The sequence below is a fragment of the Balaenoptera borealis genome (genome assembly GCF_965194805.1).
Source record: "Balaenoptera borealis genome assembly, chromosome: 3".
Taxonomy (NCBI): domain Eukaryota; kingdom Metazoa; phylum Chordata; class Mammalia; order Artiodactyla; family Balaenopteridae; genus Balaenoptera; species Balaenoptera borealis.
In genome coordinates, this window is record NC_138866.1 from 11,716,615 (window position 1) to 11,735,931 (window position 19,317).

Consider the following 19,317-nt stretch of genomic DNA (forward strand, 5'->3'; position numbering starts at 1 on the left):
CTAGAGCCCACGAGCCACAACTACTGAGCCCTCATGCCACAACTACTGAAGCCTGCGCGCTAGAGCCCAGGCTCTAGAGAAGAGAAGCCACTGCTATGAGAAGCCTGCGCACCACAACAAAGAGTAGCCCCCGCTCAGCGCAACTAGAGAAAGCCTGCATGCAGCAACAAAGACCTAACGCAGCCAAAAATAAATAAATTTATTTTAAAAAATTAAAAAAAAAAAAGACCACAGTATAGGGACCGAGGCCCAGGATAAGGCCTGTCAAGTGGTAGGGGAGATGGGAAGGGGGCCATGGGCAAATGTGCTGAGACTCCCCTATCCCAAGCAGCTCCTGTGCCCCCTGCACTCCTACTTGCTTCCCAGGGGTGCACTGGGGCTTCTCAGGGCCTGAACTGAAGCCTTAAGCTGGTGAGGTACCTTTTGCTTCCTGTGGGCCAGTCTCTTTTAGGGTCTGGAAGGGGGTCGGTATCCCAGCTGAGTACCAGCCAGAACCACCTGGGAGCATTAGCCCCTGACAGTAAAGAAACCCGGGTCAGTGAGCAGAGCGGTAGCTGGGACCTTGAATTCATCACTGGATCCTGTTCTGGGTGGGCCTTGCCCAGGAAGAGTCCCCATTTTAGAGCTGGGAGTGGCTGAGGGGCTCCTCAAGGGGACTTGCAGGCCCCCTGCGTTATGTCAGGCATGAGGCAGGAAGCCAGGGCTCTCGCAAGCCCTGGGGCCTTGTGCTTGCAGCCCCTTGCAGGCCGAAGGCTCAGGACACCCGAGTCCTAGGCCCAGCTCCCCGGACCTTGGGTAAGGCACTTCCTCTTTCTGGGTCTCCGTTTCCTTGTCATCATTATTAGGGGATTGGATGAGGTCTGTAATGGCCACATTTTTTCCAAGAGTGGAATCCTTTTTCAAATAAAATCTTAAGCAGACCCTCAACTGATCAAACATACGAAAGTGCGTGCGCTCTGAGCACACACGTCCGCAGGACCCTGCCGTTCAGTTCGGCGTCTGGCCGCCCGGCAGTCACAGCTTCACCCGCATCATCGCAACGCCTCTGTCTCCCACCTCACCTCCAATCCACCAGCGCATCCTGTGGCTCCAGCTTCTCACGTCTCCACTGCCCGCTCCACCCGGGGCCCCAGCCCTCTCTCCCGGACACCACAGGGGCCCCCCCTGCTTCTGTTCCTGTTTCCCCCTACGGCCTGTCCTCAACACAGTCCAAATCCAAATCAGGTCACCTCTCTGTGCAAACCCCACCCGTGGCCCCTGCTCACTCAGAGCGCCCTCCAGAGCCTCTACCCACCGGCCAGCCTTCTTCTGGCCTCTTCTCCCTCACTCCACTCCAGCCTCTCTGTGTCCGACACACAGACCACACCCCACACCCCCCAGGGGCTTGACTCACTCCCCCCACTTCCTTCAGGCCTCGGCTAAACACCGTCTTCTTGGAGTGGCCTTCCCTGACCACCTGCTCCAGAACAGCCCATAACCCTGACTTTCTGTCTTCTGGGAAAGTCAGCTGCAAGCCACCAGGGGCTTGGTTTAATGCTGGGCCCCCGCGTCCACCTAAAGCAGATACTATTTGTTGAAGGAACTTGAATGAATGGAGGGAGAAAAGTGTCTTCGTCCAGAGTACTGGGCAGCCTGTCGGCATTTTCTTTCTCCCCAGACGGCGTTTTCAACAAGAAGCAGACAGAGAGCTTGCTTGCCAAGATCTTCATGCTCCTATTCCAGGGGGCTAGCTTCCAAGCGACCCCCACCCAGCCCCTGGGTGTGGGGTGGGAGGCGTTCCCCTAGCCGTCTGGACATCCATTTTCTGCCAGCGAGGCGGAGGGGGCTTCGGGAGCCAGGTGGAAAGATTAGCTCTGATGAGGACTCAGGACCCAGCCCTGAGTGGTCGGCAAGCTCTGTGGGTGGCCTGGGGGTGAAGGGTCATAGATGATTGCTCCTCATCTTTGGGCACTGTGACACAGGTAGATGTGCAGCCCAGGGAACAGAGGATGCAGGGGTGCGCCTGAGAACTGCCTCCTAGTATTTGAGAGTCAAGAAAGATTGGGCTCCTCTGAACAGGGTTTCTAATGGTAGAAGTTAGAAGAAGGCAGACTTTCTTCGATATCTGCCTGTCAGAAAGGCTACCACAGTGGTGGCAAGTTCTCCATCACTGGAGGTATGCAAGTACCTTTCAGGAATGTTGTCAAAGGGATTCCTGTACTGGGTGCAAGGTTAAATGAGATACTATCTCATTTAACTCTTCCAACCCCAAAGGACCTCTTAAATAAAGTGACGTTTTTAGCAACAAACCAATATTCATCTAATATTTAGGATATGCCAGACACTGTTCTAAGCAGGCTTGTGTTGGTGTGTTAACCCTTAGCTGCCTGTGGACAGCTACTTAAATATTAACTCATCCAATCCTCATAACCAATCTTAAGAAGTAGGTGTTATTATTGTCCCCATTTTACAGACCTGGCCAAGGACAGTTAAACAGTCAGCAAACAGAGGGGTTACACTCAACAAACGATAATAGTTGTAATAATAATAACTATTAAAAGTTTGCCCATGGGCCCATGTGCAAAACTTCTTATGCATTATTTCATTTAATCCTCAAAACAACTCTAAAGGCAAGTTACTATTACTTATCTTCATTTTCTAGATAACTATTGAGGCACGGAGGGGTTAAGTAACTGGCCCAGTAATGGACAAAGAAAGGCAAGAGGAAGTGGGTAAGGAGAGGTCATCTTGGGGGAAATATGGGAAGTCAGAGAGATCAGGACCCTGTGGCCCCTCACCTCTCCTTCCTCCCTGGGAAACTCCTGCTAGCTCCACCCATCAGTATTGGGTGTGGTAGATACTTGCCCCTGGGGGGGGGCCCCCTCCCCCAGGGGCCCCCCTCCCCAACAGAATTTCCAGTTCCTCCAGCGGATGGCATTTGTCTTTCCACTTCCCGGGGAAAGCATCCAGGCAGGGCTTCCCAGCTGGGGCGGAAATGGGGGAGCGGGGACGAGGGAGACATTCAGATCTAGTTGCATCACAGGCCCCTCTGAGACACTCCCCCCACTAGCGTGGGGGCCAGTCACCTCCAGCTGCCCCCCAGTTCGGGACTGCACAAGAAGAGCTCACCCCTCCGTTTTACGCAGCAGAGAACCGAGGCCCTGGGAGCCGAGGTCAGGAGCTAGGCCAGCGAGCAGCTGGCTGGCCGTCACAGCAGCAGCCCGGGACTTTCAAACCAAAAAGCCAGGACTGGCTTCCCCGGGGGCGCCCATCAACCTTAGCCCCCAGAAAGGTTCCAAGAGGCTTTCCCAGGAATCTGCCTCTGAACTGGAGCCTCCTCCACCCGCTGAAGCTTTCCGGGACGTTGGCTGGGCTGGGCGGCACGAGGGAACCTACTTCAGGAGCACAGCCCTGAGCAATGTCCAGAAGTCCGAGATTGTGAGCTGGGGGGTGAGGGACATGAAACTAACTAGACGCCGGAGACCCCTCTCGAAAGCTAGTTCCCAAACCGGTTCGGCTTTAGGCATTCCAAGCTGTGCCTTCTCCTGGTGTGTGTGTGTGTGAGGGGGGCGATCCCGGAGGCCACACGCAGTTCGTGCACCCTGGACCCTCCCCAAGCCCCGGGTTTCGCAAAGGCCGGTCCGAAGGTCACTGTCCTTAGACCCGCAAGAGGGGTGGGGGAGGGGATCCCGGTGGGTCCTCGGTGTAGGCGGGCTGGTCAGCTGTTAGGCCGCGGGCGTCCAAACTTACGGGGACCCGGGTCCGCCGCCCCTTGCCCGACCGAGCTCCGGCGCCCGAGGACGCGCACGGGGCACAGGCGGATCGGGGGGGTGCGGGAGGATGGCGGGGCCCGGACCGCGAGTGACTGCATCTAAAGTTCAGGCGGGACCAGAGCCCGGGGAGGGGCCGCGTCCACACAGCCCCTCCGCTTCGGCTCTGACTGGTAGAGGCGCCCCTCTGGCACCCACCAACCTAGCCGCCGAACGTGCCGGCCGGTTTTCCGGCGAGCGACATCTGGGCTTAAAAGTTTAGCCAAGTCTCGGGGTACGGCAGAGGCACCAGGGCAGCCCCCTTCCGCGAAGAACCGGGAGACCGGCCTTGGCCGTGGCCAGGGGTTCGGTCTCAGTCCGACACCCCGAGGTCCCGCAGCCGGGTCTACTCCGGAGCTCCGAGCACCCTCGGGGGCGGGGAGGGGCAGCTGGGCGGGAGGGACGCGGGCCGAGCGGGGCCCTGGGGCACCGAGGGAGGAGGGGGCGCCGGCCCCGGACTCACCCCGCGGGGTCCGCGCACTCGGGCGCCCCGGCGCGTCGGATCATGCCGCCAGCAGCTCCGGGACGGTGAACGCAGGGGCTCAGGCACCGGGCGGCGCGGGCCGCGGAGCCCCGGGCGCCCGCATGCCCCTGGCGCCGCCCTGGGGAAGGGCCCGCGCGGGTACCGCCGCCAGCCCCGCGCGCAGTCGGGAAGCCACAGCCGCCGCGGCCGCCACGCTCTGGGGCGCTCGCTCCTTCTACTTCCTGTATCGGAGCGAGCGGGGCTTTCAGGAAGAGGCTGGCCTTGGTGGTCAAGAGGTTTTTTTGTCAAAAGCCTTTCGGCGGCGGCTCGCAGCCCGGAGCCCCCCTGGGGCACACGGAAACCCCGGCAGCCGCGCCCGCGGGGCCGGACCTGGCGGCGGGCGCGGACGCCCAGCCGCGGGGTGCTGCCTCCGCCGCTCCGGCGGCTCCCGGAGACCCAGGAGGAAAACTTAGAGAAAAGTTTCCAGCTTGGCGAAGAGTCGCGTGGGAAGGAAGGCGCTCCCGCTGCGGACCGGCAGGTGGGGAAGCCAAGAGCTTTACGCAGGGCACTCTCCCGCTTTACCTCCTGCCTGAAGGAGCCTCGAAATCGCCACTAGACAGCCTCAGACCAGAGGCAGGGCGCCTCCTCCACATCTCTGACAGGTGGCCATGCTGCCTTCTCTTGGATGCCTCCACTGACGATGAACTCACTACCTCACAAAGCAGTCTGTTCCTCCACCAAGCCAGGCGTCTAATTCACCTATCCTGGGTACCACACCTAGATGGGAGCAGAGGGAGAAAGTCAGTCAGTTTACACAAATACAACTACAGCAACTCTGGTGGGACCAGGAGGCCTCCCCTCTAAATGCCTGGGCACTAAAAAATGCCTCCTGAGCCCGGGCTGCCCTCAGAACATTTCACAGTAGTGGTCAGCACTGCACCCTACAGGGTGACCTCAGTCTAATGCAGGGTTTCTCAGCTTTGGCACTATTGATATTTGGGGCCAGATAATGCTTTATTGTTGGAGCTTGTAGGATGTTTAGCAGCATGCATGGCCCCTGCCCACTCTGCCAGTAGCATACCCTCTTCTTGTAACAACCAAAAATATCTCCAGACATTGCCACATGTCCCCGGGGGCCAAAATCATCCCGGTTGAGACCCACTTGTCTAACTCCTTTATTTTATAGATAAGGAAACTGAGACCTAAAGAGAGGAGGTGACTCGCCCCAGGCCACACAGCAAGTTGAGGTGCAGACAGGACTGACACCCAGGGCTCTGGTAAAAGCATCCAGAGGCCTCTTTGCCCTCCGTACCCCTGCTTGTTTACCTGCAAAAGTGATAGTAGAAATAGGGCAGCACTCCAGAGTGCCATTATTAGTCCTTTGCTGTTCCTAAAACAAGTCTGTGGGCTACTCCCAGGGCTCCCTGGGCCCCAGGGACGAGGTCCATGTAACTCTCACACCTAGAGTAGTCTTTCAGGTCCTTCTAGGCTGATCTGGACTGCGGGTAACCTCACTCTTCCATGGCCCCCACAAATAAAGGTTTCCTTCAGCTCCCTGGACCACCCCTGAGAAACTCAGGACAAGCTCCTCAAAGCCTGGGCTCCATGGAACGAGCCCCGAGGCTCTCACCGTGTCCCCGCAGAGGCCTCCACAAGGCCCACCGCTCACCTGCCCTGTGAAGATAAAATTCCTCACGGGGACACCGGATGGGACCCCCACCCTGACCCTGTTGCTAGTAACTGACCGAGGAAGAGGTTGCCAAGACTAAAATCTGAGAAGCCCGTTTCAGTTGTGGCCTCTGCCACCCTTGTCCTTAGATCCCTTCCTGGGTCCCCTTTTCACTCCCAAGTCCTCACCCCCACCACTTCTCTCCCTGGAATGGATCTCAGGACTCCTACTGGGAAGTGAAAATCTACTGCTGTTTGGGCCTGCAAGCTCTTTCCTTTACCCTCACCTTTTTTGGTTAACAGTACCCCAGTACCTGGTTTCCATTTAAGGAGTCACCCCTCCTCTGTTGGGTTCAGGTGGAGATAACAAGATTCTACCCCCATTTTAGAGGGAACACATGATTCTAGTCTGGCCAATCAGAGCCTTGCACTTACCAGGCCCAGTGATTGGCTCATGGATGAGCACATGATCAAAGTTAGGCCAATAAGATCCCTCCCTGGGACTTTTTGTTGGCACTGTCAGGAAATGCAAGCAATCTTCCCCCCACCCCAAGCTGGCCTGATGCTGAGAGACTGTAACCTTGGGGCAGCCCAACAGCCACCTGGGCCACCATGTGGTAAAATTGTGCTCAAGAAGACAGCCAAGATGGAGGAAAGCAATGCAGAGAGAGACTATGCCCTATTGACATCCTTTGAGGCCTAGATTCTGAGATGCTTAAAGCCAGATGCACCATTAGACGTCTCAGGTATGAGAACCAATACAGTCCTTTTTCTTTTCTTTTCCTTTTTTAAAAACTCGAATGCAATCTGAGTCAGGTTTCCGCTAATCATCACCCAAAGACTCCAGGCTGTCCCTGATTGCAGCCCCTCCCTCTGCCTTCCACTCCCTGCTGGGTCTGGAGGATGTCCAGTTGTGGCAGGACTGTAGGAATGCAGAGGTAAACACTTCAACTTACTGCCCCCAAATATAAGAGGTTGGTTTGCCTCTCTGGGGTCCTCATGGGGTGGCTCTCACCTCCACGTGCTCCTCAGGCTTCCCCTCCCTCTGCACAAGTGAGGGCAAATAGACTCATTCTAGAGGAGGAGTGTGGGAATTTGCAGGGGAAGGTCACCTCCAGGAGGTCAACTCCAAGCCTTGCTAGAGTTTCCGGGGACTATTTGTGAAGAAAAACGTTTCACAGCACAGTCTTGTTTTTCAAAACCTGCCAAAACCTTGCTCTGGGTTGGATTACAGACTTTGAGGAAACAGCATATTCGTTCAACAGAAATTTTCCTACTATGTAGAGTAGTTGTTGAGAGTAGGGGCTTGAGTCAAGCTGCCAGGGTTCAAATCCCAGCTCTGCCACTTAGTGGCTGTGTAACCTTAGGCAAACTACTTCACCTCTCTGTGCCTCGTATTCCTCATCTGTGAGATGGGATAATAATAGTGCTTACCTCATAGGGATTCTGTGAATGTCGCATGAGCTAACATAAGGGGCTTAGAACAGCGCCTGGCATGTAGTAAGTACTCAATAAGTATTTATTATTTGTGCTATGACTAAGCACAAATGTATCAGTCAGATCTCACAGGAAACAAATGGCATTTCTGATTAGGATTATTTGAGGAGGATTTAATAAAGGTGTAGTGGGGAAATACAAGGGACTGTGCTGTAACTCTCAGATCTGTTACCTTTCTCAGCCCAAAGATGAGGAGAGGGAGTGGTTACGAGACCCAGAAGCAGAGAGTCCTGTCCTGTAGAAAGACCACCAGGGGAGAGGCTCAAGCACCCTCAGTCCAGGGACGCAGGAAAAGAAATAGTCTGAATTTCCTCCCTCCCAGTAGTCCCCCAGTAGCCAAAGCCAGCTGGAAGCCAGAGGACTTGGGAGCCCGTGGGTCAGTCCCTATGGATGTGGAGTCCTTACGGGTCAGCCTCCTGGGGCGTAGAAAAGGACTTGGGTGGGGTGGAGTGGGGCAAGAGGGCAAAGCTGTGGAATAAGACAAACTGAGCTCAAATCAGCCAAGGCATCAGACATGTGAGTGAGGCCGTCTTGGATCCTCCAGACCAGCCCATCTGCTAACTAAATATCGTGCAGTGCGCTCTGTCAAAATCACATGGAATAGGAGAATCACTGGACAAGCCCTGCCTGAATTCCTGACTGGGAAAATCGTAAAATATAATAAAATGGTTGCTGTTTGGGATATCTTGTTTTGCAAAAATAGACACAGAGAACAGCTCTCTTTCAGGGGCTTTTTCTATCTTCTTCTGACCCCTCAAAAGCTCCCACCTCTCCATTCCCTGTTACTTTGGGGAAATATTTTAAAAGAGGTGGAGAAAAGCTTTATTATGGCAAAATTAATCAGTATCCTTTGCGTGAGCCAGGAACACGATGTCTGCGCCCACTGGGTAGGGGCTGGGGTGACCTGAGAACCAGGCTCTGGAGAAAGTGGCAGCCTCTTCTCAGTTCTCCCCAGCAGACGCCCCGCAGGAACGAGGGCCTGTGCCTACAAGGGCTTACAATAAAAAACGAAAAAACTGGGAATCTGGAATTATTATTTTTTTTGGCTGCGCCGCGTCTTTGTTGCTGGGCTTTCTCTAGTTGTGGTGAGCGGGGGCTACTCTTCATTGCGGTGCGCGGGCTTCTCATTGCGGTGGCTTCTGTTGTTGCAGAGCACGGGCTCTAGGCGCACGGGCAGTAGTTGCAGCACGCGGGCCCTAGAGCGCGCGGGCTTCAGCAGTTGTGGCGCACAGGCTTAGTTGCTCCATGGCATGTGGGATCTTCCTGGACCAGGAATCAAACCCGTGTCCCCTGCACTGGCAGGCGGATTCTTAACCACTGCGCCACCAGGGAAGTCCCTGAGAATCTGGATTTTTTTATAGGACTGTTTCAGATTTCTGAAACATCACACTGGCTAAAGAAGCATTCCTAAAAGCCCAGTTACCCTATGGATGCTGGCTTGGGATCTGACCGCACTCCGTACCTACAGCCACTCTGGGACTCCATGTGGCAGGAAGGTGAAACTGACACAGGCATAGGTGTGCCTGGTGGAACCCACAGGTGCACAGGGATTCCCCAGGTTCTGGAAGGGATGGGACCCTGACAGATATGCTCTGGATCTCTCCCCTAAAACCGAGCAGAGTATCTTTAGCCCTAGTCTCTGGGATTCTACCTCATTGTCCTCTCTCTGCAGGTCTCTGTCTTTCTTCCTTCCTCTCTGCAGACAGACCATCCCAATACCCCCAAGTTTCCAAGTCTCAGTCACCCCTTTATAGAGACCTACCGGCATCATGTGGTCCCAATTCCCAATTCTCTGGAGAGGTAACCTGATTGCCCCATCTTGGCTGTGAGGGGTAGGCAATCTCAGAGAGAAAGGGTGCTCGTGAGCTGAGGACACACCCCAAAAAGCTTTTAAAGCAGCCCCCAATCTGGATTATTGGGACAGCTTCTTGTCTGGTGTCTCACTTCCCCTCGGCCATCTCCACCCATCACTATGGCAGAAACTGAAGGTTTCCAGTATCTGTCTCAGGGAACCTCTCTCCTGCCCAGTCACTGCATTGGTTCCTCTGACTCCGAGGTTTGTCTCTGAAGCCTGTCTGCTCCCCACTGAAGTGCCCTCTTAACCTGCACTTGTTACATATTTCTAGACACTATGATGTTCTCATGCCTCTGTTATCCTTAGTGTGAGTGCCGGCTCCCTAGGAGCAAGGAATATACCCTCCTTTTAAATCTGTTCTCTCCCTTCACCAATATCCAGTGGAGGGCTCTGCAAACAGCAGGCACTTAATAATCTCTTGTTGGCTAAATAAAAAAGACTTGTAACCAAGGAGAAAGGCTTCTCCATTTCTGAGTCCCGTGTCATCGTTTGGATTTTCCCTGCTTTGTGCTGTCAGAAGATGAGCTAAAATTAGGGTCAAGTATGTCCTTAATTCACACAGTCTACAAAGTTATGACACTAGTGAATCTCTGGGAGGACATGGAAGGCCTGTCCTTGAGGAGCTTTCAAGCTAGTGGAGGAGACGCACCACAGGAGGATGCTCTTGGGTTTAAATGACAGAAAACCCTGACTCTAAGTGGACTGAGTACAAAGGAAATGGACTGCCTCATGTAACTCAAAGCCTAGAGATAAGGAAGTGCATCAGTTATCTACTGCTGTGTAACAAATTACCCCAAATTTAGCAGCTTCACACAACACATTTATTAACTCACAATCTCTGTGACTCGGGAGTCTTGGCAAAATTTTGATGGTTGCCTCTGCTTCAGGGTCTCTCACAAGGCTGCAGTCAAGTTGTTGGCCAGGGCTGGTGTCTCGTCTGAAGGCTCAGCTAGGGAAGGAGCTGCTTCCAAACTCAAATGGTTGTTGGTAGGATTCAGTTCCTTGAGGGGCCTCAGTTTCTTGCTGGATGTTGGCTGGAGGCCATCTTCAGTGCCTGGCCATGTGGAAATGGCCAGCACAGCCACTTGTTTTATCAAAGTGTGCAAGCTGAGAAGGCAATAGAGAGAGTCTGCCAGCAAGACAGAAGTCACAGCTCATACAACCTAATATAGAAGTGGCATTCCATCATCACTGCTGTATTCTATTAGAAACAAGTCACAGGTCCTGCCTACACTCAACAGGAGGGGCTTAAACAAAGGTATGAAGACTAGGGGGCAAGGAATATTGGGAGCCATCGTGGATGCTGTCTAGTAAAAGGACTCAACATTGCCATCAATCACTCAGGTTTGGTCCTTCTTTCTGCTCTGGCCTCCTCAACGTTGACTTCAACCTCAGGCTAGTTCTCCAACAGTTCTAAGACAGCTTCCAGTCGCAATTGAGATCACGCTCTATGGGGCCATCCTGCAAGAGAGGGGAAAAACCTCTCTCCTAAGCATGCAACAGAAGTCCTTGTAGTGTGATTGGCCAACTTAGGTCACATGTCTGGCCTAGTCACCAGGAGAACGTCACACACCGATTGGCTTAGGTTAATTAAGATCCATACTTGGTCCTGGGCTTGGAGGTGCCCTTTCCCTGGATCATGTTGGGGAGGGGTTGAAACCTTAGCAAAATTAAAGGAAGGAAGAAGAGAATGGATGTTGGGTATACAACCAACAGTGTCAACTACATCCGTATAGCAATGACCAGAAATCCACTGCAGGGGGCACGGGTTTGATCCCTGGTCAGGGAACTAAGATCCCACATGCTGCGTGTGCATGGCCGGGAAAAAAAAAAAAAAAAAGAAGAAGAAATGACCAGAAAAACAGGCCATATGTGAGGAAATGTTTGGGGTTGACTGATATATTCATTATCTTGATTGTGGTGATGGCTTCGTGGATATTTACATATATCAAGACATCAAATATACATTTTAAACATGTACAATTCTTGTATGTCAATTATACTTCAAAAAAGCTATTTCTAAAGTGTGTCATGGGACTTCCCTGGTGGTCCAGTGGTTAAGACTTCACCTTCCGGTGCAGGGGGTGTGGGTTCAATCCCCCGGTCAGGGAGCTAAGATCCCACATGCCTCTCGGCCAAAAAAACCAAAACATAAAACAGAAGCAATATTGTAACAAATTCAATAAAGACTTTTAAAACGGTCCACATCAAAAAAATCTTTAAAAAAAAAATTGTGTCATATCTTTAGTCATTATGTTATGAAAAACACAAAAAATTAGGCAAATATTCTTCCAGTTTTCGAAAATTATTGTCTGATTCTGCAGAGAAGTCATTCATGTCATCAACGAATGAGTAAAATTCTGACTACATCTTTACTGTTTTGCTTTGGTTGTACCCATTTGTGTAAACAAAACTGTGTGATTTATAACATTCCTGTCATTCATCAGTTGCAACCACAGGTTGGTTAGAGATACAAGAGTTTGGCAAAAAGCTGTGAAAGCATTCTGTGAGAATCAATAGGCTCTGTAGAATTTATAGCAGAGTACTGCATATTTTATTATTTAAGAAAACAAGGCCATGAGTTACACATATAATTCAAGTTGCTCCGACAATATGGTTCATAAAGATTCAGCGCGAGGGAATAATTTTTCAAGAAGATCATTTTCTTTCTTCGCTCCCTCCCCCACAGTGAAGGACAACCAGGGAGGCCTAAAGGAGGAGGCCGCCCTTGGAGGGCCTTGAAGGACGCACACCAGCGGCAGGCAGGGGGAAGGCAGCTGGCTCAGGAAAGGCTCTCGCTTGCTTGGTTTGCATGTCCTTCCTCTTGGCAGCACGGGGAGTGAGGGAATGGAAAGAGGCTTTGAAACTGTCCTCTGAGAAACAAATCCACATTTTTGACAAGAGGCCAGATGATTGAACATTAAGAGCTCATCATCTCTAAGTTGGCTCATCCACCAGAAGGCAAGCCAGGAGGTAGATACTCTTCTCTGGGAAGCAGAGCTCCTACTGTGTGCCAGGTCCTGCGACCCTACTGTGTACCAAGGTGGGGAAAGCGTTCCAAGGGCAAGGACACAAATGACATGATTTCTGCCCCACCTCCAGGAAATCCTCTTGTTCTGATAGGTAGTCTTTAACCACGTCTGATTCATCCATGTGTGTCCAGGTTGGGGGCTCAGGACAGTTGAATAAACGAACTAAACCTGTTTAGTAATACGGTGTGTTAGTTATCCATTGATGCTTAACAAACTACCCCCAGATTTAACAGCTTTGAACAATAATACTTTTTTTTTTTTTTTTTTTTAATTATACAGTTTCCATGAGTCAGGAATTCAGGAGCAGCTTAAGTGCTTGGATCTGACTCAGGATCTCTCATGAGGTTGCAGTCAAGATGAAGTTTGGCAGCTACTTCGGGCTATAATGCAGAAGCTATACACTGAGGAACGAAGAGCCACAATGGAGAGAGAGGCTGGTTCACCAGCGCCATGGAGTGTCCCAACAGCCTGGACTGAGCACCCTCGTCTTCTACATGAGAGAAAAATAAAATCCTACCCTGTTTAAGCCACTGGTCTTTGGCGGTTTTCTGGAGTAGGGTTCCAACAGGTGGAAATAAGGGAAGGGCATCCCAGGGGGAGGTGACAGCGGCATGGGTAGACGTTTGGAGGTAGGACCCTACATAGCTCTCAAGATAGTGATGAGGGAAGAATGAGTTACTGCCTAAGTGCCCACCACTGAGAGGCGCTGTAATGGCTCAAGGTAGCTAACCCTCCTCGTTTGTCTTTTGCCTTGCGGGCAAGGACTGTACCTTACACTTCTCTGTATAGTGTGCTTGGCAACAAAGATGTTCTATCACAACGTGGGAGTGAGGCCGTGATTTCTATTTCACTTCTCCCTTTGGGGCTATATCCTTCCTATGAAAATCTAGTGTGGTGTCTTCAAGGCGTCTTCCTTGTGAGAAAACCCAGGGTGGTTCCTTTAGAATCATGGGGCGGCAACAAGCCGGTCAGTGTGAGAGGAAATCCGACCCAGCACTCATCTTCTTGGCCACAGTCCCAGGCTGGGCTTCTGCTGCCATCCCAGGTGAGCGTCCACAGAGGGGTGTGCACCCCGCAGGAGGCTCCTGGGACCTCAGGTTAAGAACATTCCCCACCGTGGACCCCCTGCCTTCAGGAGCTGCTGGGCGGCGGGCTGGGTGCAGAGGGGACACGCACTCTGGCTGCTTTGGAACCGCACAGCACAGTTCCCTTTCGGCTCCGCTCTTGCCCTCTGTGTGACCTTGGGGAAGTTTCTTAGCCTCTCTGAGCCCAAGTTTCTTCTTCTGGAATATGGGTGGAGGCATACCTCACAGCTGCTTGTGAAGATTATATGGAAGTTGGCTAGCTGCGTGTTGAGTAGCAGGCTTGTGACAAATGTCAGTTTCTCTTTATTGACTTAGTTTTTAATTTTTCCTTTATTGCTTTTTATAAGTGCAGAACAGATGCCCAGCTCCGTGGGCTCTGCAGTGCCTTCCACCCTGTGCTCTGCCTCTGACAGGGGTGCCAAGAGGTGTGTTTAAGGAAGTTTGGGTTCAATTCAGCTGCTATTAACGCTGTCTCCTCGGACAAGACGATGTTGAGGACTAGAAAGGAAAGTGTCATCCACAGAAGCCTCAGGTGCTGGCACCACAGTGTGTGATCTTCACAGGGGTGTTGGCCTAGAGCAGGGCTAGCTACACGACTTGTAGGACTTAGTGCAAAATGAAAATGTGTGACCCCTTGCTCCAAAAGTGTTACAGATTTCAAGACAGAGACAGCAGAACATCAAGCCAAGCACAAGACCCGCCTAAGCGTGGGCTCTGTAAATGCAAAGGCCACATGTCCCTGAATCTGGTCCTGGCCTGGCATGACCAACCATCTTAGTTTGCCCTGGCCTGAGGGGTTTCCCAGGACATGGGACTTTCAGTGCTGCACCTGGAAGGTTCCAGCTTGGTCACAGCACCTCTATCCCGCTCAGCCTCTCAGTGAGCCTCGCTGGTCCTGCGGGCCCCTCAGCCGCCGCCCCACCCAGCTCTGCGGCCCGGAGGCCCACGTCGGTGGTGGTTTGTGGGTCAGGAGCCCCACAGGAGGTGCTCTGGCTCCCGCACCTGGGAGCGCCCTCTCTGCGTGCCTGCCCGTGCTGCCCGCCGTGGGCTCTGCTGCTCGGCCAGCTGGCTCTAAGCGCCACGCCCCGCGCCTCCTGCCAGAGGCCACCAGGCGGAATGTGGCAAGTGGTAAAGAAAAAAGATTCGTGACCCTCATTAAGGGACAGGCAGGCTTTATTCAAGGGGGGCCATCACTGTGGGTGTAGGGACCACTGCAGTGGGGTCTTGCAGCTGGGGAGAGAGATTGGGCTCCAATCAGAATACAACAAGGAAAAGTGGGCATTTATACCCAAGGAGCAGGGTGGGGATCAGTGGATGGAAAATTACTAAGGAGACGTCACGGGTGAGAGGGTTTCTGACTAAACCGACCTAACAGGATTCCTACTGAAGGCAGGCAACGTGACCAGACATCACCTGGCATCACTGGAGGATGGGAAACCTGATCAGATACCGAGACCGATCAGCATGGAGGATGGGGGAATAATGCTGTGATGAACACAGGGGTGTATGTATCTTTTTGAATTCGTGTTTTTGTATTCTTTGGATAAATACCCAGAAGTAGGATAGTTGGATTATACGGTGATTCTAGTCTTAATTTTTTGAGGAGCCTCCATAGTGACTGCGCCAATTTATATTCATACCAGGAGTGTACGAGCATTGTTATTTCTGGCCTTTGTGATAACAGCCATTCTAACAGCTGTGAGGTGATATCCCATTGTGGTTTTGACTGCATTTCTCTAATAGTGATGTTGAACAATTTTTTTCATGTGCCTGTTGGCTACCTGTATGATTTCTTGGAAAAATGTCTATTCAGGTCTTCTGCCCTTTTAAAATTTGGGTTGTTTTTTGTTGTCGAGTTGCATGAGTTCTTTATACAGTTTGGATTTTAATTCCTTATTGAATACGTGATTTGCAAATATCTTCTCCCATTTGGAAGGCTGTCTTTGCATTTTACTGATGACTTCCTTTGCTGTGCAGAAGCTTTTTAGCTTGATGTAGTCCTCTTTGCTTATTTTTACTTGTGTTTCTCTTGCCTGAGGAGACATATGTAGAATGATGTGGCTAAGCTGGATGTCAAAGAGCACACTGCCCATTTCCTTCGAGGAGTTTTGTGATTTCAGGTCTTACAGTCAAGTCTTTCATCGATTTTGAGTTGATTTTTGTGTATGGTAGAGATAGTGTTGATTGAAAAAAACGCACCACCTAAAAGTTGAGAGTTAACGTTTTATTCAGGGACCTTACTGAGGACTCTAGCCTGAGAACCAGCCTCTCAGCTAGCTCTGAGGAACTGTTCCAAAGAGGTAAGAGAGGAATCAGGATGTACAGGAGTTTTTGCTGAAAACAAAAATAAAAACCCATGTAGTTGAACATCGAAAGATTACTGCTAATCACACAAAAAAATCTCAAGTTAATGATTTTAGTGCTTTTCTACATATGGGAAGATGCAAGAGTCTGGGTTCATTGAAATTATTCCTTTGATATGCATCTTAAGTATCTAGGGCCAGTATTCCTGTTTTTCTCCATCTTGAATTCCCCTTAGGGTGCACCATCCGGCTGGCTGTATTGATGCGGGCAACATTCGTTGTTTAGTGAAATGGCAGGCAACATTTTTTTTTGTCCACAAAGTATTTGAACATCTCTGTCATATTTTCTCCATATTAACTGCCTCTTTTTATTTTAAAAAATTTATTTATTTTTTTTTTTGGCTGAGTTGGGTCTTTGTTGCTGTGCGTGGCCTTTCTCTAGTTGCGGCGAGCGGGGGCTACTCTTCGTTGCGGTGCGCGGGCTTCTCATTGCGGTGGCTTCTCTTGTTGCGGAGCATGGGCTCTAGGCGTGTGGGCTTCAGTAGTTGAGGCTCACGGGCTCTAGAGCGCAGGCTCAGTAGTTGTGGTGCACGGGCTTCGTTGCTCCGCGGCATGTGGGATCTTCCCAGACCAGGGCTCAAATGCGTGCCCCCTGCACTGGCAGGCGGATTCTTAACCGCTGCGCCACCAGGGAAGCCCCATTGCCTCTTTTTAAATCATGAAATATTTGATGTGATTTGAACGTGTCCCCTTCTGCCTGGCTCACGTGTGGGTATGTTATTCCCCATCCCTACTCCCGACTCTCCTCATCCATTAAGCCTCAGCTTGAGTCAGCATCTCCCCTGACTGCCAGGATGATTGGGTGTCCCTTCTCTGGGCTCTTGCCTCCTGAGCTCACTCCCTCCCAGAACTTGGGGGCTCCTTGAAGTGATTGGCAGTAGGCCTTCCACCTCTGCAACCAGCAGTTGGTGCAGAGCAGGCCTTCAATACATGTTTACTGAATGACAAAATACTTTGTGCTCTTTCTAGCTGTAAGGGCTGGTCTAAAAGATGTAGTCTAGACACCCCCAAATGGGTGCCTTTCAATGGTTGAGGAGGCCGTGGGTGAGTATATTTCAAATTGAGACTGTTCTAGAAAATTCCAAATGCATAATTGCCAAATAGTAATAGAAGCAAGTTTATAGACAAAAAAAATAAGATAATTAAAAATAAAACAGAAGCATGTGATTCATTCTGGCCTAGAGGCCTAGGAAGGCCTTGAAAGAAGAAGTGTGGGCCCTCCTCTGCAGGATAAGGGGTGGGGAAACCATTTCAAGCAGAGGTAACAGCAAAATCTCTGAGGATAGGCAGAGTCATGCAAGATAAAGAGGAAGATATTGTCATCATGGTTGTGGAGGGTCTGAGATGGCCCATTGAGGCAACTGGGAGTCGTTAAATGCTTCTGAGCACGAAAGGGACAAATCAGATTTCTGCATTAAAAGATCCCTCTGGCTGCTGAGTGGAGGCTGGACTGGGAAGGGAGAGTGGAGGCAGGGAGGCTGGCTCGGAGCCTCTGGCCTGGCCCAGGCGAACACTGACAGTGGGGCCCTGATGGCTGGAGCAGAAAGGGAGTGAGAGGTTGCAAAAACGACTGCAAGGAAGAAAACGAGAAGACAGATCATTGTCTAGCACTAGGGGTGGTGGGAGGAGTTGACATTTTGCTGCTGATGACTGGTGAGATATTGGTACTACCGAGCAGGAAGGCGATTGGGGGTGGGAGGAGAGTTTGCTGTTTTCTTCCCCCAACATTTTATTATGAAAAATTTCAAACATACAGAAAAAAAAACCCCCTGTACAGTGAATATCCATATACCCACCATCTACATTCTACCACTAACACTACCAAACTTGCTTTATCACACATCTCCCCATTTCCCACCCAGCCATCTTATGTTTTCAATGCATTTCAAAGTAAGTTGCAAACATCACCCCTAAGCTCTTGAGCCTGCATATCATTGCCTGGAGTTCAATATTTAAGATTCTCTTCCCCCATATTGATAATCTCAGCATTTTTATATTTATAAATTATTCTCCTTTCCTCTGTCTACCTGTTGATGGAGGAAAGGAGAATAACTGCTGTGAACATTTGCCCACTTTAAAAAATTGGAATATAGCTATAGCAAGGGTGGGCGACAGACGCCCAGGAGAAGGCCTGCTTCTTGTACCATTATACCATCAGACCACCTGCACCAGGACCATGTTGAACTTGGAATTGCCTGGAGCAAGTTTTAGAAAACCTCAAAAACAAGCTGATAGAGCCTGAGTTGTGAAATCAACTAGGAGATGAGCTCCCAGGGGAGGACAGATTCAGCCAACCACCCCCTCCCTTGTCTGGTCTGGGCAACCCCAGGCAATAGGAGGAGGCATGGCTGTTAAGGCTGGCTCTCACGGTGAGTGGATGAAAGACCCTCCACACAGCAGGTATGCTTTCTGAACCTCATCTTCCCCATCTGTGAAGTGGGGACATTTTCTGTTTCTGTCCTGTGTTCCATTGGTTCATCAAGCCATGCAGCACCAGATGGATTGAGGGACAATGAGATACTGGGAACAAAGAACATGAGGCTGCAGGACCCACAAGGCTAATTGAGCTGGAATTACCAAGTCAAAGTCCTTCATACATTGTGGATTGACTTTTAAACAGGAAAGAGTTAAAACCATCTAAACTTTCATGTAAAGTACAACTTCTCATCTAAAGTAGAACCTATGGGAAAGATTTTTAAAAAATATTTTCTTTGTGGACAGGTGTTTTTATAAGTACAACAAAAAATTACTAGAAAAATGCAATGAAAAAAACATGTTCAGACATAAAATTAGTCATCGTATTGCCATAAATGTTTATACTCTCTCTCAGTTTCTATACTTGTCTTGTGGCAGATGGAGAACAGTCTGTGAGGCTGCACAGGTGCCCAGATCACACCCTGAGTGGGACTGATCCATCTTCTCAGTATTCAAAGTGGACCAGCTGCATTGGCAAACCTGGGAACGTGCTAGAAATGTAGCATATTTGGCCCCATCCCATTCCTGCTAAACCAGAATCTGCTTTTTAACAAGACGCCAGGTGATTTACGTGTATGTTAAAGTTTATGGTGGCACTGAGGCAGCTGGGACGCAGGAAACGTTTAGAATGAAGGAATTAACCAGTACCTCTCCCCCTCATCTCAATTTCTCACGACACAAGAGCCGATGGCATAACCTTATTATTATTATTTTTTTTTTAGCAAGTAAAGCTGTGTGAAGTTATGTATTTTATTAATTCCAACTGGAAATAAGAAACATTTCAGTCAACCACGCTAGGATAAAAACTGAATTATTTTTCTATCCTCTGCATAGGAAATGGTAACACAAAATCATTGTCAAATGAAAGAATGATGAAAAAACATACAGCCAGAAAATGTAGAAAAAATATTATAAAGGAGTGTTACACAATTAGCAAAAATGCTATGGTATTTTTACTGGCTTTAGCGACATTTGTGAGACTTTTCAGCTTTTAAAAATTTGTAATTTATTGTGGTTCCTTTTCTCATTCTAAAAAACAGTCACATGCACACTCAATTTTGCATTCATAGTTTTGAGGACCCAGCTCCCAA

General features: G+C 50.4%; 1 protein-coding gene and 1 long non-coding RNA gene across 4 annotated transcripts in view; one reads left to right on the forward strand and one right to left on the reverse strand.

Annotated features, from left to right (window-relative positions):
* Nucleotides 1-5,527, reverse strand: part of RIN3 (Ras and Rab interactor 3) — a 122,722-nt gene extending 117,195 nt beyond the window's left edge. Inside the window, exon 1 of one of the 2 annotated variants that reach the window (XM_082384496.1) lies at nt 4,252-5,527. In XM_082384496.1, coding sequence (XP_082240622.1) covers nt 4,252-4,295 — 44 coding nt within the window. In that variant the 5' untranslated portion in view covers nt 4,296-5,527. The remainder of the gene's footprint in view (nt 1-4,251) is intronic. The other variant, XM_082384495.1, reaches the window with a different exon arrangement.
* Nucleotides 1,303-16,903, forward strand: LOC309625311. Of its 2 annotated transcripts, none has more exons than XR_014242451.1 (2): nt 1,303-3,417; nt 12,583-16,903. It is a non-coding gene; the product is annotated as an uncharacterized lncRNA (long non-coding RNA). The 2 variants fall into 2 exon arrangements; XR_014242452.1 differs by lacking the exon at nt 1,303-3,417 and adding an exon at nt 6,596-6,665.
* Nucleotides 16,904-19,317: the final 2,414 nt, after the last annotated feature.